General features: G+C 38.2%; 1 protein-coding gene across 1 annotated transcript in view; it reads right to left on the reverse strand.

Annotated features, from left to right (window-relative positions):
* Positions 1–18,560, reverse strand: part of BMPER (BMP binding endothelial regulator) — a 192,222-nt gene that overhangs the window by 84,096 nt on the left and 89,566 nt on the right. Inside the window, exons 7-11 of the mRNA XM_081343053.1 lie at positions 17,626–17,725; positions 16,573–16,682; positions 14,597–14,737; positions 5,714–5,818; positions 2,680–2,725 (exon numbers count right to left, since the gene is read on the reverse strand). Coding sequence (XP_081199179.1) covers positions 2,680–2,725; positions 5,714–5,818; positions 14,597–14,737; positions 16,573–16,682; positions 17,626–17,725 — 502 coding nt within the window. The remainder of the gene's footprint in view (positions 1–2,679; positions 2,726–5,713; positions 5,819–14,596; positions 14,738–16,572; positions 16,683–17,625; positions 17,726–18,560) is intronic.

Consider the following 18,560-nt stretch of genomic DNA (forward strand, 5'->3'; position numbering starts at 1 on the left):
GATACAACCTGGATAAAAAAAATATTCTTATTAAATCATATGGGGAGTATAACAGGAGAAAATAAGAGGTCGTTTAAGTAAATGTAAATTGGTATATTGAACTGTGAACTGGATTTAGCCTAAAAATTCTTCATTAATAATTTTAACATCTATTAAGCAACAAATAGCTTGTAACATCCCTTCTACAGAACTGATCCAGATCACCAAAATCAAAATACAAAGGATAAGTAAAAATTATTAAAACCAGTTCAGTAAAACTTCTAAAAAATAATATCAACTTATTAAAGTGTTTTAGTCTTTTAAAATGTATTTTTATTATATATTTAGATTGATTGCAGAGGACTGGTCAACTATTTTGATGCTGTTGGTCAGATGTTTCCCTTTGGTGTCCTCATAACCAAACAGTGCTTTGGTGCATGACGGAGAAGAAATTACCATAGTCTCATATCCCATTGTGAAACATCCATCCAAGGGTATATGAAGGATATGGTCAAAGAAGTCAAGATGGCAATTGCAATGGGGGTGATTGAAGTTCCGTCTTTTTTTGCATCACCATCTTGACTTTCTTTTTTTCTTTTTTTCAAACCATATTTTACAAATCTCTCTGCATCCAACAGACCTGCCATCTCTATGCTGCTGCTTTCCATACACTTTGGACTGCAATTCCTAGAATTCCCAATGCCTTTGTCTGCAGCTTAATTAACACATCTGAAGAATAGCAATGGAACATGTCTGTTACAGATATATTTTGCCCACAGAAATCTAGGAATGAGGAAAAGTGTTTATTTTATAGAAGAAAATATAAAGGGCTGAAAGTCTATATATCTCTGTCCATCAAACATGCCATGGCAAATCTTGGCAGTTGAATCTCTAGACTATCTTGGCAAGCCATCAGGGTCACTGTTTAGCTGCAGAGACACATAATTTCCTGCATCACTGCATTTTAAATTATTCCAGACTGAAGAGGACTTAGGCAAGCAGAGAACCTGAGACACCAAAACACAATAGAACTCAGTTGCAAATGCTAAACAGAACATTTCTACCAAAGTTAATCTCTTTCAACTCTTGTTGATTTAAATGGGAGTTAATCACTTGCTGAAATGAAATACAGCTTAAAACATTTCTATCCTGCTTTGCTGTCAGAACATTGTCTGAGCATGGATTTCCTATAGCTCTACTAAACAGACATCATTTTCCGGAATAAAACAGTTCCTTAGAACTGAAGGCATTCTGTCTACTTGCCAAATGATAGCACTCTCTGTCAGAAATGTAAGCAAATCATATAGGTTGATTGTCTCTGGACCTGGCAAACTAGGTTTCGTGAATGGATACATTAAATGACATACCCACTGGAAGGAATTCTAAAAGATCTTTGGACTTATTTTGTGGTATTTACTATCCCACATATCATAACATAGAAGAACAAAATTACCACTTTCTGATGATGATCATCTCTCAGGTGGAAAGCCCTGAAATTCAATGCTGCTTTCTATATAAAAAAACAGCTGGGAAATGAAGGGTGAAACAGCTGAGCAGTCCAAGTGAATTCCAAAGTATCCAGATGTAATGTGTTCTTGAGGCATACAAAATGCTCATACAGAACTTCAATTAACATTAGATTTTAATCAGTTTGGTTTATAAATACATGTATAAATAATACACACAAAAAGTGTACAAAAATGCCTTCCAAAAGTGAGAATGAATACTGAGATACTTTTGACCTATTCTTGCTCATGGCTTCCATTAAATTTACAGTATGTCACTTATATATTAAAATCAACTGTTACAAGCAATTGCCAGATAAATCTTTATAACAATGAAAGATGCACTAATTAATAATTAATTTGTGAATGGCTTAATTTATTAATGTGTGCATGCATGAATGAATATAGGAATATTGGAAGTTGCATTTTACTGAGTCAGTTTGTTTGTCAAGGGCAGACAATTCAGGTCAGGAGTTTTTCAAGTGTCAAAAAAACAAAAGTGAAGATGAAAAGGAAGACTTACTTAAGGCTAATAAGTGACCTGTTCTTTAGTTAAAACTTCAAACTCATGACTCATTAAAATTAAACAGCTAAATGCTATAATAAAGATTTGCTATATTTGCAATTAGAAAGCTAGGTTACCCTGTCTTTGAATAAGGATATTATCTGTAAAAACTTTTATTATTTTATACAAATAGTAACAAGGCTAGAAATTCCCAGCAAAATTCCCAGCAATTCCCAATAGCAAATTCCACGATAATATTAATTTTTATTAATTTAATAATTCATAATTATTATTAATTAATTTCATTGCAATTTGTATGTAAAATTTTAAAACTTTTCATAGCACTGAACATTATTTCAGTTATATTTTAACTGAATTAATTTCATATTAAGATATATGTAGATTATCTTGGAATAGCTCTCTAATGACACCAAGCATTTTAAGGTTCTCATTATAGGTTTCATTTTTTTCATTAACAAGGAAATAGTTTGGACATAAGCAGTAACAATATTCTCGAGATTTATGTTGATGTATTTATTTGCTCTTCAACATTTCTCATAAACTCAATTTTACTGAAGCTATTTACTTTCTTGAACAAAGTGAGGAATAACATATAATAATTTATCCTTATTTTGCTGACAAGAACAGTGTTGGGAGGGCGGGGAACAGTATATAAATGAACTTACTCACTTTCAGTGCAAATGGGACAGCATCCTTTTCGGTTGAGGATCTTCCCCTAAATGGAAAAGGACAAAGAATATGGGATGGGAAAAGCATTCAGTGCAATGCTTTTGATGTACCATGGTATCTCCTTCCTGAAACAAAAAACCCCCTCAGCATCTTAATAAATTTGTGCTATACTAAAAAAATTAAAAGAATAAAATATGCAAAAAGATAGATAAATATGATTTTTATTTTTAGAGGCACAAGGGGCACATATCTTTACACTCCTGGTGGTAAAGAGGTGGAGAGAGGGACAAATGGAAGAAGAAGATAATTCAACTGCAGTTTCTCAATGGATGAAAGCCTTCTGAGAGAGCTAATTTGAGCTTTCAAACAAATGTGTGTGTGTGTGTGTGTGTGTGTATGTGTGTATGTATGTATATGTATGTGTGTATATGTATGTGTGTATACACACACACATATATATATATATATACATACACACACATATGTATATATACATATGTGTACACACACACACACATATATACATATAATATATATATATATATATATATATATATATATATATATATATATATATATATATATATATATATATATATATATATATATATATATATATATATATATATATTAAGGTGCTGGTACTTACCTTTAAAGCCCTACATGGCTTAGGACCGTCTGCTGCCAGGGACGACTTCCCATCGCCCAGTGCGCTCACACAGAGAGGGCCTCCTCAGGGTGCCGTCGGCCAGACAATGTCGGCTGGCAACCCCCAGGGGGAGGGCCTTCTCTGTGGGAGCACCAGCCCTTTGGAACCAACTCCCCCTTGAGCTTCGGATGGCCCCGGACCTCCGGGCCTTTCGCTGTGACCTCAAAACTTTCCTCTTCCATCAGGCTGACCTGGATTGACGATGGGTTTTTAAATATGTTTTAATTTTTAACTGTGTAGTTAATTTATTTTGGGGCTATTTAATTCTTTTTTAATTTTTGTATTGTTTTTTATTGTTGTTAGCTGCCCTGAGTCCTTCGGGAGATAGGGCGGCATATAAGTCCCAAATATATATATATATATATCGCAAGGGACGCGGTGGCTCAGTGGGTTAGGACGCTGAGCTTGTCGATCAGACGGTTGGCACTTTGGCAGGCCAAATCCCGAGTGTCGCGTAACAGAATGAGCGCCTGTTACTCGTCCCAGCTTCTGCCAACCTAGCAGTTCGAAAGCACGTAAAAATGCAAGTAGAAAAATAGGAACCACTACAGTGGGAAGGTAACAGCGTTCCGTGCGCCTTTGGCATCTAGTCATGCCGGCCACATGACCACGGAGACATCCGGCCCCTAGAGTTAGAAACGACTAGCACACGTGTACAGGGGAACCTTTACCTTTGTACTGTATATGAACCACCAGGTTATAGTATGGTATGGTATGGTATGAACAATCCAGCACTCTAATTTTCTAATTAGAAATGCAGTGTGAATACAGAAAATGAGGCTAAGTGAACAAATTATGTTTAAGAAAGAGTGCAGAGAAGAGTAACAAAGATATTAAGAGGACTGGAAACTAAAACTTATGAAGAACGGTCACAGGAATTGGATATGTCTAGTCTAGTGAAAAGAAGAGAAGAGAAGGACTAGGGGTGACATGATAGCAGTGTTCCAATATCTCAGGGGCTGCCACAAAGAAGAAGGAGTCAAGCTATTCTCCAAAGCACCTGAAGGCAGGAAAAGAAGCAACAGATGGAAACTAACCAAAGAGAGAAGCAACCTAGAACTAAGGAGAAGTTTCCTGCCAGTGAGAACAATTAATCCATGGAACGACTTGCCTTCAAATGTTGGGAGCTTTTTAAGAACAAATTGGACAATAGCTTGTCAGAGATGGTATAGGATTTCTTGCTTGTGCAGTGAGTTGGATTAGAAGACCTCCAAGGTCCCTTCCAACTCTGTTATTCTGTTATGTTACCTACGAGTCATAACAGCACACAAACATCTTAGACCTTCACAGATGATCATACAAATGATATAATGTCTATCTCCATCAGGGGTGTCAAACTGAAGACCTACAGGCTGGATGAGTCATGCCGAAACCACGCCCACCCCATTTCTGGCAATGAAAAAAAAGTTGCGATACGTTGCAACATTTCACGTGACGTCAAGAGTTTGACACCCCTGATCTACATAGAATGAAGTCTAAACTTATTATTATATTTTTGCTCTGAGTTTAGGACAAAACAAAAAAAATAAATTCATGTGATGCCATAAAGCACCGTCCACCAGCAGGAAGTGACTTAAGTGGACAAGCTACTGTAGAATGGAGGTGAGAAATATATCTAAATGCTTTCTAATTTCAATGGATAGCCTTATCTCCGAGTTTGCATAAAATGGTGTAGCCATTTTCCCAGGAGAAAGTGGCTGGAATTCAAACGAAGTTAATTCTTTGGTAAGTCGTTACTTGAACAGAGCTGCTGGCATAGGATTCTGTTTCTGACTTGTAAAAGAAAGCCATATATTATTGATAACATGTATTGTGAGTGTTATTAACCAATTGAGGGGTTCCTTAGAAATGGGCCATTTTTCTCCATGAATTTATGAGCAGGGCCTATCTGGAATCTCTGAGTTCTGCTTTCCTTCTTTTTAATAATACAATCTAGGTTTGTATCTATAGTTTGTCTTTTCTGTCTGTGAGTTTAAAAAAGTAGTTAAGATTTTTGGGAGAGGTTATGCAATAAAAGCAGCTGCTCTTGTTTTTTCCTCATTTGGCACAGGTGTATGCCCAGCCACATTTCTGTTTTGTTTGCTAAAATAGCAGATGTGTTTAAAAACATATGATAGGTGTGGGGCAGCATGCCCTGAATAAATCTGAAGCTCACTTTAAGTTCATCGGTTCAAAATGTGTTTGTGCAATGAAAAGGAGGGTGTAACGAATGAAGTATAAACTGTATACTGTATAGAGGCCTTTAGGTAGGCTCTTGGCAAAACTGTTTTTATGCCTATTATTACTAAGCTGAACTCCTTTTCAATAATTTATTGTTGCACTCACATGAGGGCAGCTGCTGACTGGAATACACTGCTTCTTGCGACATTCCGTCTTGCCTTTCACACAGGCACAGATGGTACAGTTAACAGAGGACCACATCTCTTTATCCTGCAAGAAGGAAAACAGATTGGGATGGTAGGAAGAAGCCATTCTAGTGTTTTATATCCTGTTATTCAAAGAAAAAGCAACATTCTCCGTGTTAGAATTATGTCATTGTTTAGTCTAAATCAATTATTAGGTGTCCATTTCCAACTGGTTGGATTGGCAAGGCATCAGGGATAATTTTTCACTTGGGTTCTTCCACACAGAGAAGTGTAACTCCAGACTTAATGAAGACACAATAGAATTTCCCATCAATCACCTGATTGGCTATATTTCTTTCTTAGGAAAGAAAACTATTCAATTTGTGGTTATCCTGTATCTTGATTGTCTCATTTGGGATGACATAATTAGAAAAGTCTGATTCAATACTGTATAGCCGTTGTGATTGGCATGTTTAAGTTATTGCACATAAAAATATTTGATTGTTCCATTAAGACAGAAAATTTATTCCCAGATGTAGCCTCATTCTGCTTTAAGCCAGAAATACAGCTAATACTGAATTCAAATTTAGATTACTTACGGGGATAAGGCAGACATCTAATCTACTAAACATCTGAAAACATTTAGGAGAAATTACCTATGTTCTGGCAGGTACAGATACATTTGAGTTAAATTCCCCCCCTCCCCCATTGCCCCTCTCTAAAGACACTATGATTCCAATGTGGTGCTAAAATAATTCACTGGCTCAATTTCTTACAGTTTACATTTGCCAAATGAAGTTCCTAAAATATTTCTTCATCAATTGATGGGGTATGTTATGGAATTTATTGTGCAGAGGTCTCCTTGTGCTACCAAAGAGTTGCACAGACAAGGAAGGGCACTGAGAGCAGTAAAAGTCACACACAGAAATACACTGAGTTCTAAAAGCAAAAAGTATTTTACTTTGAGGTGGTGTAAAAACAAAAATGCACAGTCAAAAATAAACAGTCCAAGTAGCAATCCAAAATACAAAGTCTTCTTACCGGTCCAGAGGTCAATACACAGTTCAGGTTTACAACAGTAGTAAACCAACAGCAGAGCAAAAACAGTAATAGTAGAGATCAGTGAATTCAGAGAGAGAGAGAAGCTACGTTCCTAGCTTCCTCTTATGGCCATGAGAACACTTACACACCCATTGGCCAATTAACAACTTAAAGCCATAGCATTATGGTTAATATATTTTCAACCCAACATTGTAGGCTAGCACCATATGCCTAACATTCTCCCCTTTGGGTAGAATAATATATAACTCTTACAATCTTATGCACATTCTTTCACAATTAGCATTGTGTTTCACAGCACTTTGTACCTTCGTAAAATGGTCTGCAATATTTACATCAGATGGACAATACTCTAACTGTATTAATTTATCTTATATATCCATTTACAACCTATAGCTTGCTCACCAGGTGGCAGTTTTGCTTTCTGATAAACCTTAAGATTCTGCAAAGACTTCAACTCCCTGTTCATTGCAGCTTTCCATGATGCCTGTTCCTTTTCAGGATACATCCTGATCTCATCATAGTTAGATGGCTCTACACTAACTTGACATACTATACTAGCTTCATAGCGATCAGGTGGATGTCTGATACGCATTGAACGCCAAGGAATTACAGGGCTTTGAATTTCAGACTCCTTTCCTTCCTCTGATTCCTCTATTATCTCCCCTATCTCCTCTTCATCTTTTATATTTACAGGAGATGAATTATCATTACTAGTTACGTTATCAGAGGAGTCCTCAAACACTAGAGGATCAGTATTAACAGTTTCTTGCTCTAACCTATCCCAACCAACGTGCTCAAGGAATCTTGCACTCGCACTGTTATATACATTAGTTGTGCCTCGTTCCCAGAAACGATAGGATCTGTGGTTAGCTTCGTAACCTACGAAGTATAATTGCCTAGCCCTATGTTGGCCTTTACTCCTGAGTTGTGCAGGAATGTGGACCCAAGCTGGGGTGCCAAATGTGTGCAGGTAATCAAGGTTTGGTTTTTTACCATGCCATATAGTATATGGTATTTTACCAGTAGCAGTATTAACAACTATATTCAGAACATGGTTTGCACATTTTGCTGCCTCCCCCCACAGTCTATCTGTTAAGCCAGAATCTTTTATCATGGTTCTCATCATGGCTTGTAATGTTTGCCCACGTCTCTCAACAAATGCATTATGTTGAGGCCTATAAGGGGCTGAACGTTTATGCTCAATGCCAGCTGATTCTAGCATATCAACAAAACGCTTATTTGTAAATTCAGTACCATTATCAGTAATTATGCACTGAACCTTTCTCTTTGTTTTTCTCTCCACGAACTTCAGCCAGTTTGCAAATTGTTGGAAAATATCTGCCTTTGACTTAAGCAGATAACAAAAACCATATCTAGAGTAGTGGTCCAATATACTTAAAATATAACATGACCCTCCTAAACTTGGTTTCATGGGTCCAATTAAATCAGCAAACACAACTTCCAAAGGTACAGTTGTTTTGAAGCTGTTTATCCTGTTTGCCGGACTTGCCTTACTCTTTTCCTGATTACAGGCATTGCAATTCAAATACTTACTACATGGCTTCAGTTTAATTCCTTCTACTAACTCAACTGTTTTACGTAGTGAGTTAAAGTTTACATGCCCTAACCGCCTATGCAATAAATGTATACATTCATCATGTGGCTTCTTGTTCTCACATATCGAGTTAGCTTTAACTGTACTAACCTGGTTACTTGTGAGAACGAATAAACCATTTTTCAAATTAGCAGTTACACAGGTTCCATTCCTCTCAATAGTGCATTGCTCCCCTCTGAATGTTACCACAAACCCAACCTTAACCAATTCCCTTACAGATAACAGGTTGAATCTTAGCTTAGGTATATATAACATAGGTAACTGTTCATTAATGCATGGACAATAGGAATTACCTTCACCAGAGGCCTTCATCCTCCAACCGTTTGCTAGTGAAACATATTGGTTGCTGTTTTTCATATTAACAAACCTCTTTTTCTCTTTAGTAATGCATTGTGAAGCCCCACTATCAACAACCCACAATTCATTATTTCTGGATGTTGGTTCATCAGAAACAGCCAAACCAATGCCCTTCTTAGCCTTCCCACTGCTATTCACATTCTGTTTTTTACCCTTTCTACAGAATTTGGCTATATGCCCTCTAGCCCCACAAGAATAACATTTCTTGACATTGTAAGCAGTGGAGAATGGCTGCTTCTCTCGTGGCTGTGTCTCTCTCAGCTGGTCTCTGTCACGCCTCCTTCTGGACTCTTCCAGCAGTCTCCCAGTAATGTTAGTCAATGTCAGGTCCTCTCTGGTCAGGACTTCCAAAGAAGAAACATACTCATCATAACTCTCATCCAAAGATGACAGAATAATGTAGACCTGATGCAACTCTGAAAAAATCAGCTCCTTTTCATGAAGCTCTTGAAAAGTTGCCTTCATGTAATTTAAATGGGTCAGCATATCTCCATTCTTCTGCAGACGAGCCCTAAACAGCTTACGTGTAAGGTGTATATGTGCACCCACACTGTCACGAACATAAAGCCTTCGCAAAACGCCCCAACACCTAGCAGCAGACTCCTCACCACGAATATGGACAAGCTGCTGGTCATTCAGTGTTAGTCCAATAATGCAAAGAGCTTTCTCGTTGCTTCGTTTAAAGTCGTCTAACTTTTTTGCATCCTCTTCGTCATCTGGATCCCAAGCAGTAGTATCTGGTGGGTTATTTACAACAGCCCATAGTCCTTCCTTGCGCAAAAGCAAGCAGCATTTCGTGGACCAGGAAACATAGTTTGTCCCATCCAACCGGGTTATCCAGGAGATGCCTGACAACAGTTCCTGTGCCATTTTACACCAAATACAAACTCAGCTAGGAATACTGTGTGTACTAACTCTCAGTACAGGCCTGGGCCCATAACCAGTGTTATGGAATTTATTGTGCAGAGGTCTCCTTGTGCTACCAAAGAGTTGCACAGGCAAGGAAGGGCACTGAGAGCAGTAAAAGTCACACACAGAAATACACTGAGTTCTAATAGCAAAAAGTATTTTACTTTGAGGTGGTGTAAAAACAAAAATGCACAGTCAAAAATAAACAGTCCAAGTAGCAATCCAAAATACAAAGTCTTCTTACCGGTCCAGAGGTCAATACACAGTTCAGGTTTACAACAGTAGTAAACCAACAGCAGAGCAAAAACAGTAATAGTAGAGATCAGTGAATTCAGAGAGAGAGAGAAGCTACGTTCCTAGCTTCCTCTTATGGCCATGAGAACACTTACACACCCATTGGCCAATTAACAACTTAAAGCCATAGCATTATGGTTAATATATTTTCAACCCAACATTGTAGGCTAGCACCATATGCCTAACAGGGTAGAACTAGTCTTTTAATAGCTACCATATAAAAGCTTTGGATTAATTTTTTGATATTTTTTTTCCACTACCCTTAGTTTCTTAATTATAAGTAATCTTCTAAATAAATTATTTTACAGGTAGTCCTCAACTTACAACAGTTCATTTAGTGACAGCACTGAAAAAAATGAGTTATGACCATTTTTCACACTCATGACTGTTGCAGCATACTCATGGTCCTGTGATCCAAATTCAGACACTTGGGAACTGACTCACAATTATGACTGTTATAGTGTCGTTGGATCATGTGATCCCCTTTTATTTATTTATTTATTTATTGATGGGATTTATATCCCGCCCTATCTCCTGAAGGACTCAGGGCGGCTCACAATAAAACATATAATAAGTGCATAAATCAAGATAAATGAAATTGAGAACATCAGTGCAATAAAAAATTAGAGAATTTAAAAATGAATTAAAAATACTAAATATAAATTAATTAAGATGCCTGTCAGTCTAGGTCAGCTTGGTGGAACAGGTGTGTTTTGAGGCCGCGGCGAAAGGATTGGAGGTTTTGGGCTATCCGAAGCTCAGGGGGGAGCTGATTCCATAGGGTTGGTGCTCCCACAGAGAAGGCCCTCCCCCTGGGGGTCGCCAGCCGACATTGCCTAGCTGACGGTACCCTGAGGAGGCCTTCTCTGTGTGAGCGTACTGGACGATGGGAATTTGTTCCCGGCAGCAGATGGTCCTGCAAGTATCCCGGACCTAAGCCATGTAGGGCTTTAAAGGTAAGTACCAGCACCTTAAATCTCACCCGGAGGGCAACTGGTAGCCAATGCAGCTCCCGCAGGAGGGGTGTAATATGGGAGTATCGGGAAGCTCCCATCACAACCCGCGCAGCTGCATTCTGCACCAGCTGAAGCCTCCGGGTGGTCTTTAAGGGCAGCCCCATGTAGAGAGCATTACAGTAATCAATACGGGAGGTAACGAGTGCGTGGGTGACTGTACGTAGGGCATCTCGGTCCAAAAAGGGGCGTAATTGGTATATAAGACGAATCTGGGCAAATGCCCCCCTAGCCACGGTTCCAATGTGATCTTCAAAACTGAGTCGTGAATCTAGGAGGACGCCCAGATTGCGTGCTTTATCAATGGGAGGTAACATCTCTCCTCCTATAGTCAGAGATGGAACCTCTTGGACTAAACGAGATGACGGTATGTACAGCCACTCAGTCTTGGCCGGGTTGAGTCGAAGCCTGTTTTCTCCCATCCAAATCTGTACCGCTTCCAGACAACGGGACATCACATCGAGGGCATCACTGGGTTGGTTCGGGGTGGAGATGAATAGCTGGGTATCATCAGCATATTGATGATATTTCACCCCGAAGCTACGGATGATCTCTCCCAGCGGCTTCATATAGATGTTGAACAGGAGGGGCGAGAGCACCGAACCCTGAGGCACTCCACAATTAAGAGGCCTAGGGCTTGACCTCTGCCCTCCTGCCAACACCGTCTGCGAACGGTCCGAGAGGTAGGAGGAGAACCAACGCAGAACGGTGCCTCCCACTCCCAGCCCCTCAAGACGACGCAGTAAGATACCATGGTCGATGGTATCAAAAGCCGCTGATAGATCTAATAGGACCAGGACAGAAGAATAACCTCTATCTCGGGCCCGCCAGAGATCATTCACCAGCGCGACCAATGCCGTCTCCGTGCTGTGCCCCGGTCTGAAACCCGATTGGTACGGATCTAGATATTCAGCTTCCTCCAGGTTCAAAGGGAGCTGTCGTGCCACCACGCTCTCAACGACCTTCGCAAGGAAGCGAAGGTTGGAGACAGGACGGAAGTTGTTTAAAACAGCTGGGTCCAGTGCCGGTTTCTTGAGGAGGGGCCTTACCACCGCCTCTTTCAAGGCAGCAGGGAAGTACCCTTCACTCAGTGAGGCATTGATAACTGCTAGGAGCCAGCCTCGTGTAACCTCCCGAGAAGCATAGACTAGCCAGGAGGGACACGGGTCCAACAAACATGTGGCGGCACTTAGTTTCCCCATGATCTTGTCCACTTCATCCGGAGTCACAGGATCGAACTCTTCCCAAATGTACTTGGCCAACTTCATCGTTTTCCTCTCGTTAGATACTGCCCAGTCAGAGTCCAGACCAGCCCGAATCTGAGCAATTTTGTCCACCAGATATTTACTAAATTCCTCAGCCCGTCCATGTAGGGGGTCCTCTCCCGTCTCTTGACTTAAAAGGGAGCGGACCACTCTAAATAGGGCGGCCTTTTGTGACTTTCTGACAAGCAAAGACAATGGGAAACCAGATTCACTTAACAACTGTGTTACTAATTCAACAATGGCAATGTTTCAACAGCTATGGCAAGCAAGGTTGTAAAATGGACCAAAATTCACTTAATAAATGTCTTACTTAGCAACAAAAAGTTTGGGCTCAATTGGGGTCGTAAGTTGAGGACTACCTGTAGTAGAAGTTAAGGTAATAAGGCCACTTCTTCAGCAACTGTTCAAACATGTGAGAGCAGTGAATGAAGGGAACCTGATGACTGGACTTCATGGTTGCAGCTGTTGCAGTGGTCCCAGAATCACATGATCACAAGTCAAGCACCTGCTCTCAATTACACTGTCCAGAGGACACATGAACCCAATTTCTGATCTTCCCTGCTGACTTCTGACAAGCAAATCAGTGAAGAAGCCAACAGGTCACAAATGGCAATCATGCCACTGCACACGATTCACTTAATGACGGCAACAAGGACTACTGCATCTCCCATCGTAAGTTGATGCAGTCATGTAACAACACACTTTACAAGTGGTTGTACTTACCATTGGTAATCCCAGTTTTGAAAATGACTGCATAAAAAAAAATCTGGACAGACAACTGCAGAATAACATGAGAATATAGATACAGTATTATTATGCTATCCATATTTATTATACAGAAATAACCTTGTTGGAGCTTTCACGTTTTGTTGTTGTGGATTGTTCACTCATGTCCTCATTATTATCAACTTCCTTAAGGCAGCCACTTTAAGAGGCTGGGCTAAACATGATGGGTGTAAAAAGCCAATGTCTCCAAAATACTGATTTCTGAAAATATTGATTTATGTTCTATTAGTACTGGTTGTTTTTTCCTTTTGTTTCATAGCTTCTATCTTAAGCTTCACTTTCTTTAAAACTGATAAGTGTGAATCAGCTATCTAAAAAACAAAACTCAAAGTCTGTAGATACACCTAAAATAATTTTGAGGTTTCAGTCATTATAACTGTGAGATGTATCTCCTCTCTTTTCTAATGTTTTACATTTCAATTTATGTCTACATACCTTTTTATTTCTATCTATCCCCACTCCCACCCACCCACCCCAATATCCACACTGGAAAAAATAAAAAGACAATTGATGAATTATTTTGTCCAAGACTGTTAACTAATCAGAAAATCCAAATTTTAATTTATTTTAATTTTTATTTTTATTTATTCTACAGAGGCCTTTAATTTTAATTTTTATTTAACTTCTGTATTTATTGTACGTTATTGTTGTTAGCCGCCCTGAGTCCTTCGGGAGATAGGGCGGCATATAAGTCCCAATAATATAAATAAATAAATAAATAAATTTCAATTTACGGCAAATGAGAATTTTACACTGTGGGTTTGTGCAAAAGAAAAAAAAACACCAATTAATTAAAAGAAGGATTAGTTACAGTAGGTAACTATTGTTTGTAAGGGATTTCGCTTCTTATCTGATTTTAGACCCTTTCAGCACAAAGATGGTGTTCACAATTATATAGGTCCAATAAAGAATTAAGGATGGGGGGTGGGAATGGGGAAAAATATCCTGTACCTCTTAAAAGCACAGAGACCCAAAAACATAGGAAGCATTTGGAGGGAATTTCCAAATTTGGAGGGACCTTGGGTAAAAGAAGAGCAGGAGCAAATTATTCCAATATGTCCCTATGATATATTGTAATAATCTGCTGTTCCAATGATATCTTGATGCGTGAAACACTGTAAGCCCTGAATAATATTCAGAAACATCAGCTAACCTCTTATTGACTTACTTGAAGGTGGAGTGGGAAAAAGAGGTGTTTGGCTAGATTGGTGCCTGCAAAATTTTCCTTCCAAGACCATCAGAAGTATGCTTAAAAACAATTCAGTGCATTCTATGCAAAGAACAAAGCAAAGCTGCAAAGCATGCTATACAAATTCATTGCATTCCATTTAAAGGAACAGCTCATTGGTCATCTGCCCCAGAGAAAATGCATCAGAGTGCTCTACTGGAGGACTAGCTAATTTGACAATTTCTTCAGTTTTACTGCATTTTTACATTATGTTCATTTGGCTAAAGCACCAGGGAAAAAATACTAAAAGCATGATTTTTGAATGTACTACAACTTGTTAAGAAATCAAATGGTCTAGTGAAGTCATCCTGAAATACAGTTTAAGAAATTGTACCTGGAAGACTTTATTTCCAAACTTGCACACTTTTGTTTCCTCAGGAGACACATATGAAATGCACTCCTTGCAGCACTCGTCTCTGGCTTTGATACAACCTCCGGGAGGGGAGCATTTTTTCCTACACACCACAGTGGAATCCTTCATGGAAAGAAAAACAAATCAGCCTCCATACAAGTAACAAACTGATCCCATGTTTAAGATTCAGTTAGTTAAAACTGAATATGTTTAGAGATTATGCTACTCCAGAATGTCTCAGCATTACACAAGCACCTGCATCAGAACAACACCTGAACTTTGCATCCACACTCAGATTCTTATACTGCTATTCGTATGTTCATCACTATGCCTTGTACTTGCCCAAATTCTTACCACTACATGGGAATCCAGAAATGGATGGAGTCACTGCTGGACTTCCATTTCAAAATTAGCTTTGTGTGTTCTTGGGACCCTTCAATGGCATTAATGCTTTCCAGCGCTGGTTTCGGAATTTTAGAGGCCATGGGGCATTCTCAACCACATTTTTAAGCCTGGAAGCTGAAGGATACCACTAACATTTGCAGTTGTTTCTTACAAAATGACTCTTAGTGACTTCACCACTAGAACAATACTATTCTTGAATTAGCAAATATCTGAAATGCCACCCTCAGCAGCTCTCTTTCAACCAGCATCAGTCTTTAGTGTGGATCTTGCTATTCACACAAAAGATCTAGAAGCATCTTTCTCAGGGCAGACTTATACACGAGGCCAAAGGTTAGGGAAGGCAAGGCCAAAAGCAAAAGGCCTGAGAGGGAGCCATGTTGATAACAGTGCACAGTTTTCCTGCTGAAAAATAAATGGCTCTTGCCCTGTTAAGATGCAAGTTTTAATCTTGGGTCTGCTCTCTATGTAAGTTGGCAGTTTTGATTTTCTTTGTGCTAATGGTTTTTCTAGTAGCTGAAATAGAAACTACCTTATCAAAAGTTATGTTCTTGAATCCCTGCCCATGAGCCTTTTAGTACCAGTATCAGCCTGGAAGGGACGAGGCAATGGATAATACCTTGTAAACTTATCTGTACTTTCTAAATAGATCTCAAAACCAAAAAAAAAACCCTTCGGCATTATATTTTCCACTAATGTTTTAGATAGGTTAACTAAGTAACAAAATGGGCAATTAAACTTTATTTTTAAATTCTGCCTGTAAATCACCATATGAATATTTGTGTATAATAAATATAAATATATGTCCAGTCACTCTGTCTCAGCCCTAGAAAAAGGTAAGGGCAAACCACTTCTGAAATGTTGCCAATAAAACTGTAGGGACTAATCTAGGCAGTCACCAGGAGTCAACTCAAGGACATGGACAAAAAAAGTTATTCTGATTGATCAAGACTCCCGATCCACCAAATGACCCTTAGCTAACTTGACATATTAATAATTATTTCATAGGATCTTTGGCTTGAAAATTGTACAGATTTTCTTCTGGAATATTTATGACAGCTACCCAGAGTCACTCTTCAGAGTGAGATGGGCGGCATATAAATGTAATAAATAAATGAATAAATTACTGACACATAATCAGAGTGAGCTGGCAAAAGAAAAATGAAGTAATTTGGCTTCTGCCAACATAGTAGTTCCTGTAGATAACCAAGCAAGGGGCAACCCCATCTCTGCAAATAAGGAGAGCATCTATGTTCACAATCAGACTGTGCATGTCTCTTCCACAACTGCCTTGAGTAATTGTTTGCCTGGATCTGAGGACAGCAGCATGTACAGGCAAGTTTTAGATATTTTGGCTCCAATACACAAAATACTTTAAAACAGGAGTTAAATATTCATACAGAAATTATGCGTGTTTCCAAGGTTCCAGTTCTTGAACTTACCTATTCTCAGAGACTTATGAGAAGTAACTGTCATATTACAAAATTCATTGGCAGCAAGTTCACTAGTCTCAGAGTATATCAAATTTGTCATAAAAAGAATTATTAACGCCTCACCCTGCATGTACACTTTGTACAGTTGTCATACATAAAGGACGCTCCGTTGTCATAAACATCACTATGAAAGAGGCAACTTCCAAAGGGGAGATCAAACACTTTCCTCTGCCCTGCATATAAATAAGAGAAAGGGAATGTAATTAAAAGAAAACTGCTTTGTAGCAAAATCAAATGTCAGCTACAATGTATTATTGCCTGTGTAAGTCAGTTTTATTTTATGGTGAATTAGAGTGTAAAAATAATAATAAAAGTAGTGTTAAATCTATGATAGCATAATTTCATATCCATAAGTTCAACACCTTTTATTCTGACTAGCAATGGCATTCCACAATATGGAGAACAGTTATTTTCCTAAGCTTTCTACCTGAGTTCATTAAAGAAGCAAAAGATGAATGTAAAATTTATTTCTATGCTAGCCTTCTTCAGTTTGACACCGTTCAGGTATACTTTAGAATTTAGAAATTTCAGACTGCAGAAGATAAAGTTACTACATCTCAGCTGCAAGAATCTGAACCAGTTAATAACATGATAACATAGCCTGTTATATAGGGTAGAACATTTACCTCCAGTGTGCTGAGAATATGCCAATGGAATATACCTATGGAATATTAATAGTCTGCTTTTGGGAAAACATTATCATAATTTTAAAAAATATTTTATATATCTCCATTTCAGAGTCATGCCATACCAAAAAAAAAGTTTAGTGGCAAAAACTCTTTTCACAATTTGTACAAAAAAAGAGTCCTTGGCATCTCCTCAGCTTGGTTGTTTTCTTGCAGATGTTTTATTACCTGGCTAGATAACAAGCATTTTTAGATTTTTATCTGATACACAGCATAGCCTTAATAGAAATACAATATAACATAATATAAAAATTATGCAATATAGTATTTTCAATATTTGTGGTCCATGTTTCACAAAATTAACCTGTTCACTACTCTGCTTTAACAGCACAATGCAATTTACTGAGTTAGCAACATATTTTCTAATATGTTATGGATTGTGAGAAATGTTCCTTGTAAATGCAATATTCCTATGAAAGTAACCACTTACCTACACATTTTGGGCAACACTGTCCAGAAAGTGTGTGACTGAGATGTTGGGGACATGACAGAATGGGACACACTTCCTGTATACAATGTGTCCTTCCACCCTAAAAACAAATAAACCCCAAAGGATATTTAGAAAAGAAATACATGCTATGGTATAAATAGACTGATTCAATATTTAAAATACACACTAACAGTTTAAAAAAACAACAGAACTCAATTGCATGATGCACATGCTTCCAGGATTACATAAAAATCAAATTCAGGTAAGACAAAATAACAAAACCTCAGATGGAATCTCTAGAAATCTAACTTCATTATTACTATATCTGACCTGGGATTGCACTTTTTAAAGCATATTTTAGGACCATGCCAACTTAATGAAATTGAATTCTGAAAACAATGTAATATTCTGTGCTTTTGTAGAGCTGTATGTCTCCAGTCTTTTTCCTAAAGTTACAGGCAGTAGAGTGAATATAGAGAATAGAGTAAACACTTTTTCAGATAACATTGAGCTATAATATCTTTTAGATGATGACTCACCATGGATGGAATTTCTTTCTACAGAAATACATCCCACCCATCATCCATTGGACATCTGGATTTTTTAGACAAGCTTTTTTCTATAAATTCATTTTTTTTAAACTTGGAGGTCATGTTTTTATTAATTAATTAATTCTACACTTTTGTTTGTTAGCACTTTTTAAAATTGTAGGTAATTAGTTTATGCATTTAATATTGGATGCTTCATTATACCACTATTATGCAGTGATAGCAGAAGATTGCAGATGATACCATTCTAATGGCAGAAAGTGAAGAAGAACTAAAGAGCCTCTTCTTGTGGGTGAAGAAGGAGAGTGCAAAACTTGGGTTGAAACTTAACATTAAGAAAACCAAGATCATGGCATCCGGCCCTCTCAATTCCTAGCAAATAGATGG

The sequence above is a fragment of the Vipera berus genome (genome assembly GCF_964194415.1).
Source record: "Vipera berus genome assembly, chromosome: Z".
In the NCBI taxonomy this organism is placed as follows: Eukaryota; Metazoa; Chordata; class Lepidosauria; order Squamata; family Viperidae; genus Vipera; species Vipera berus.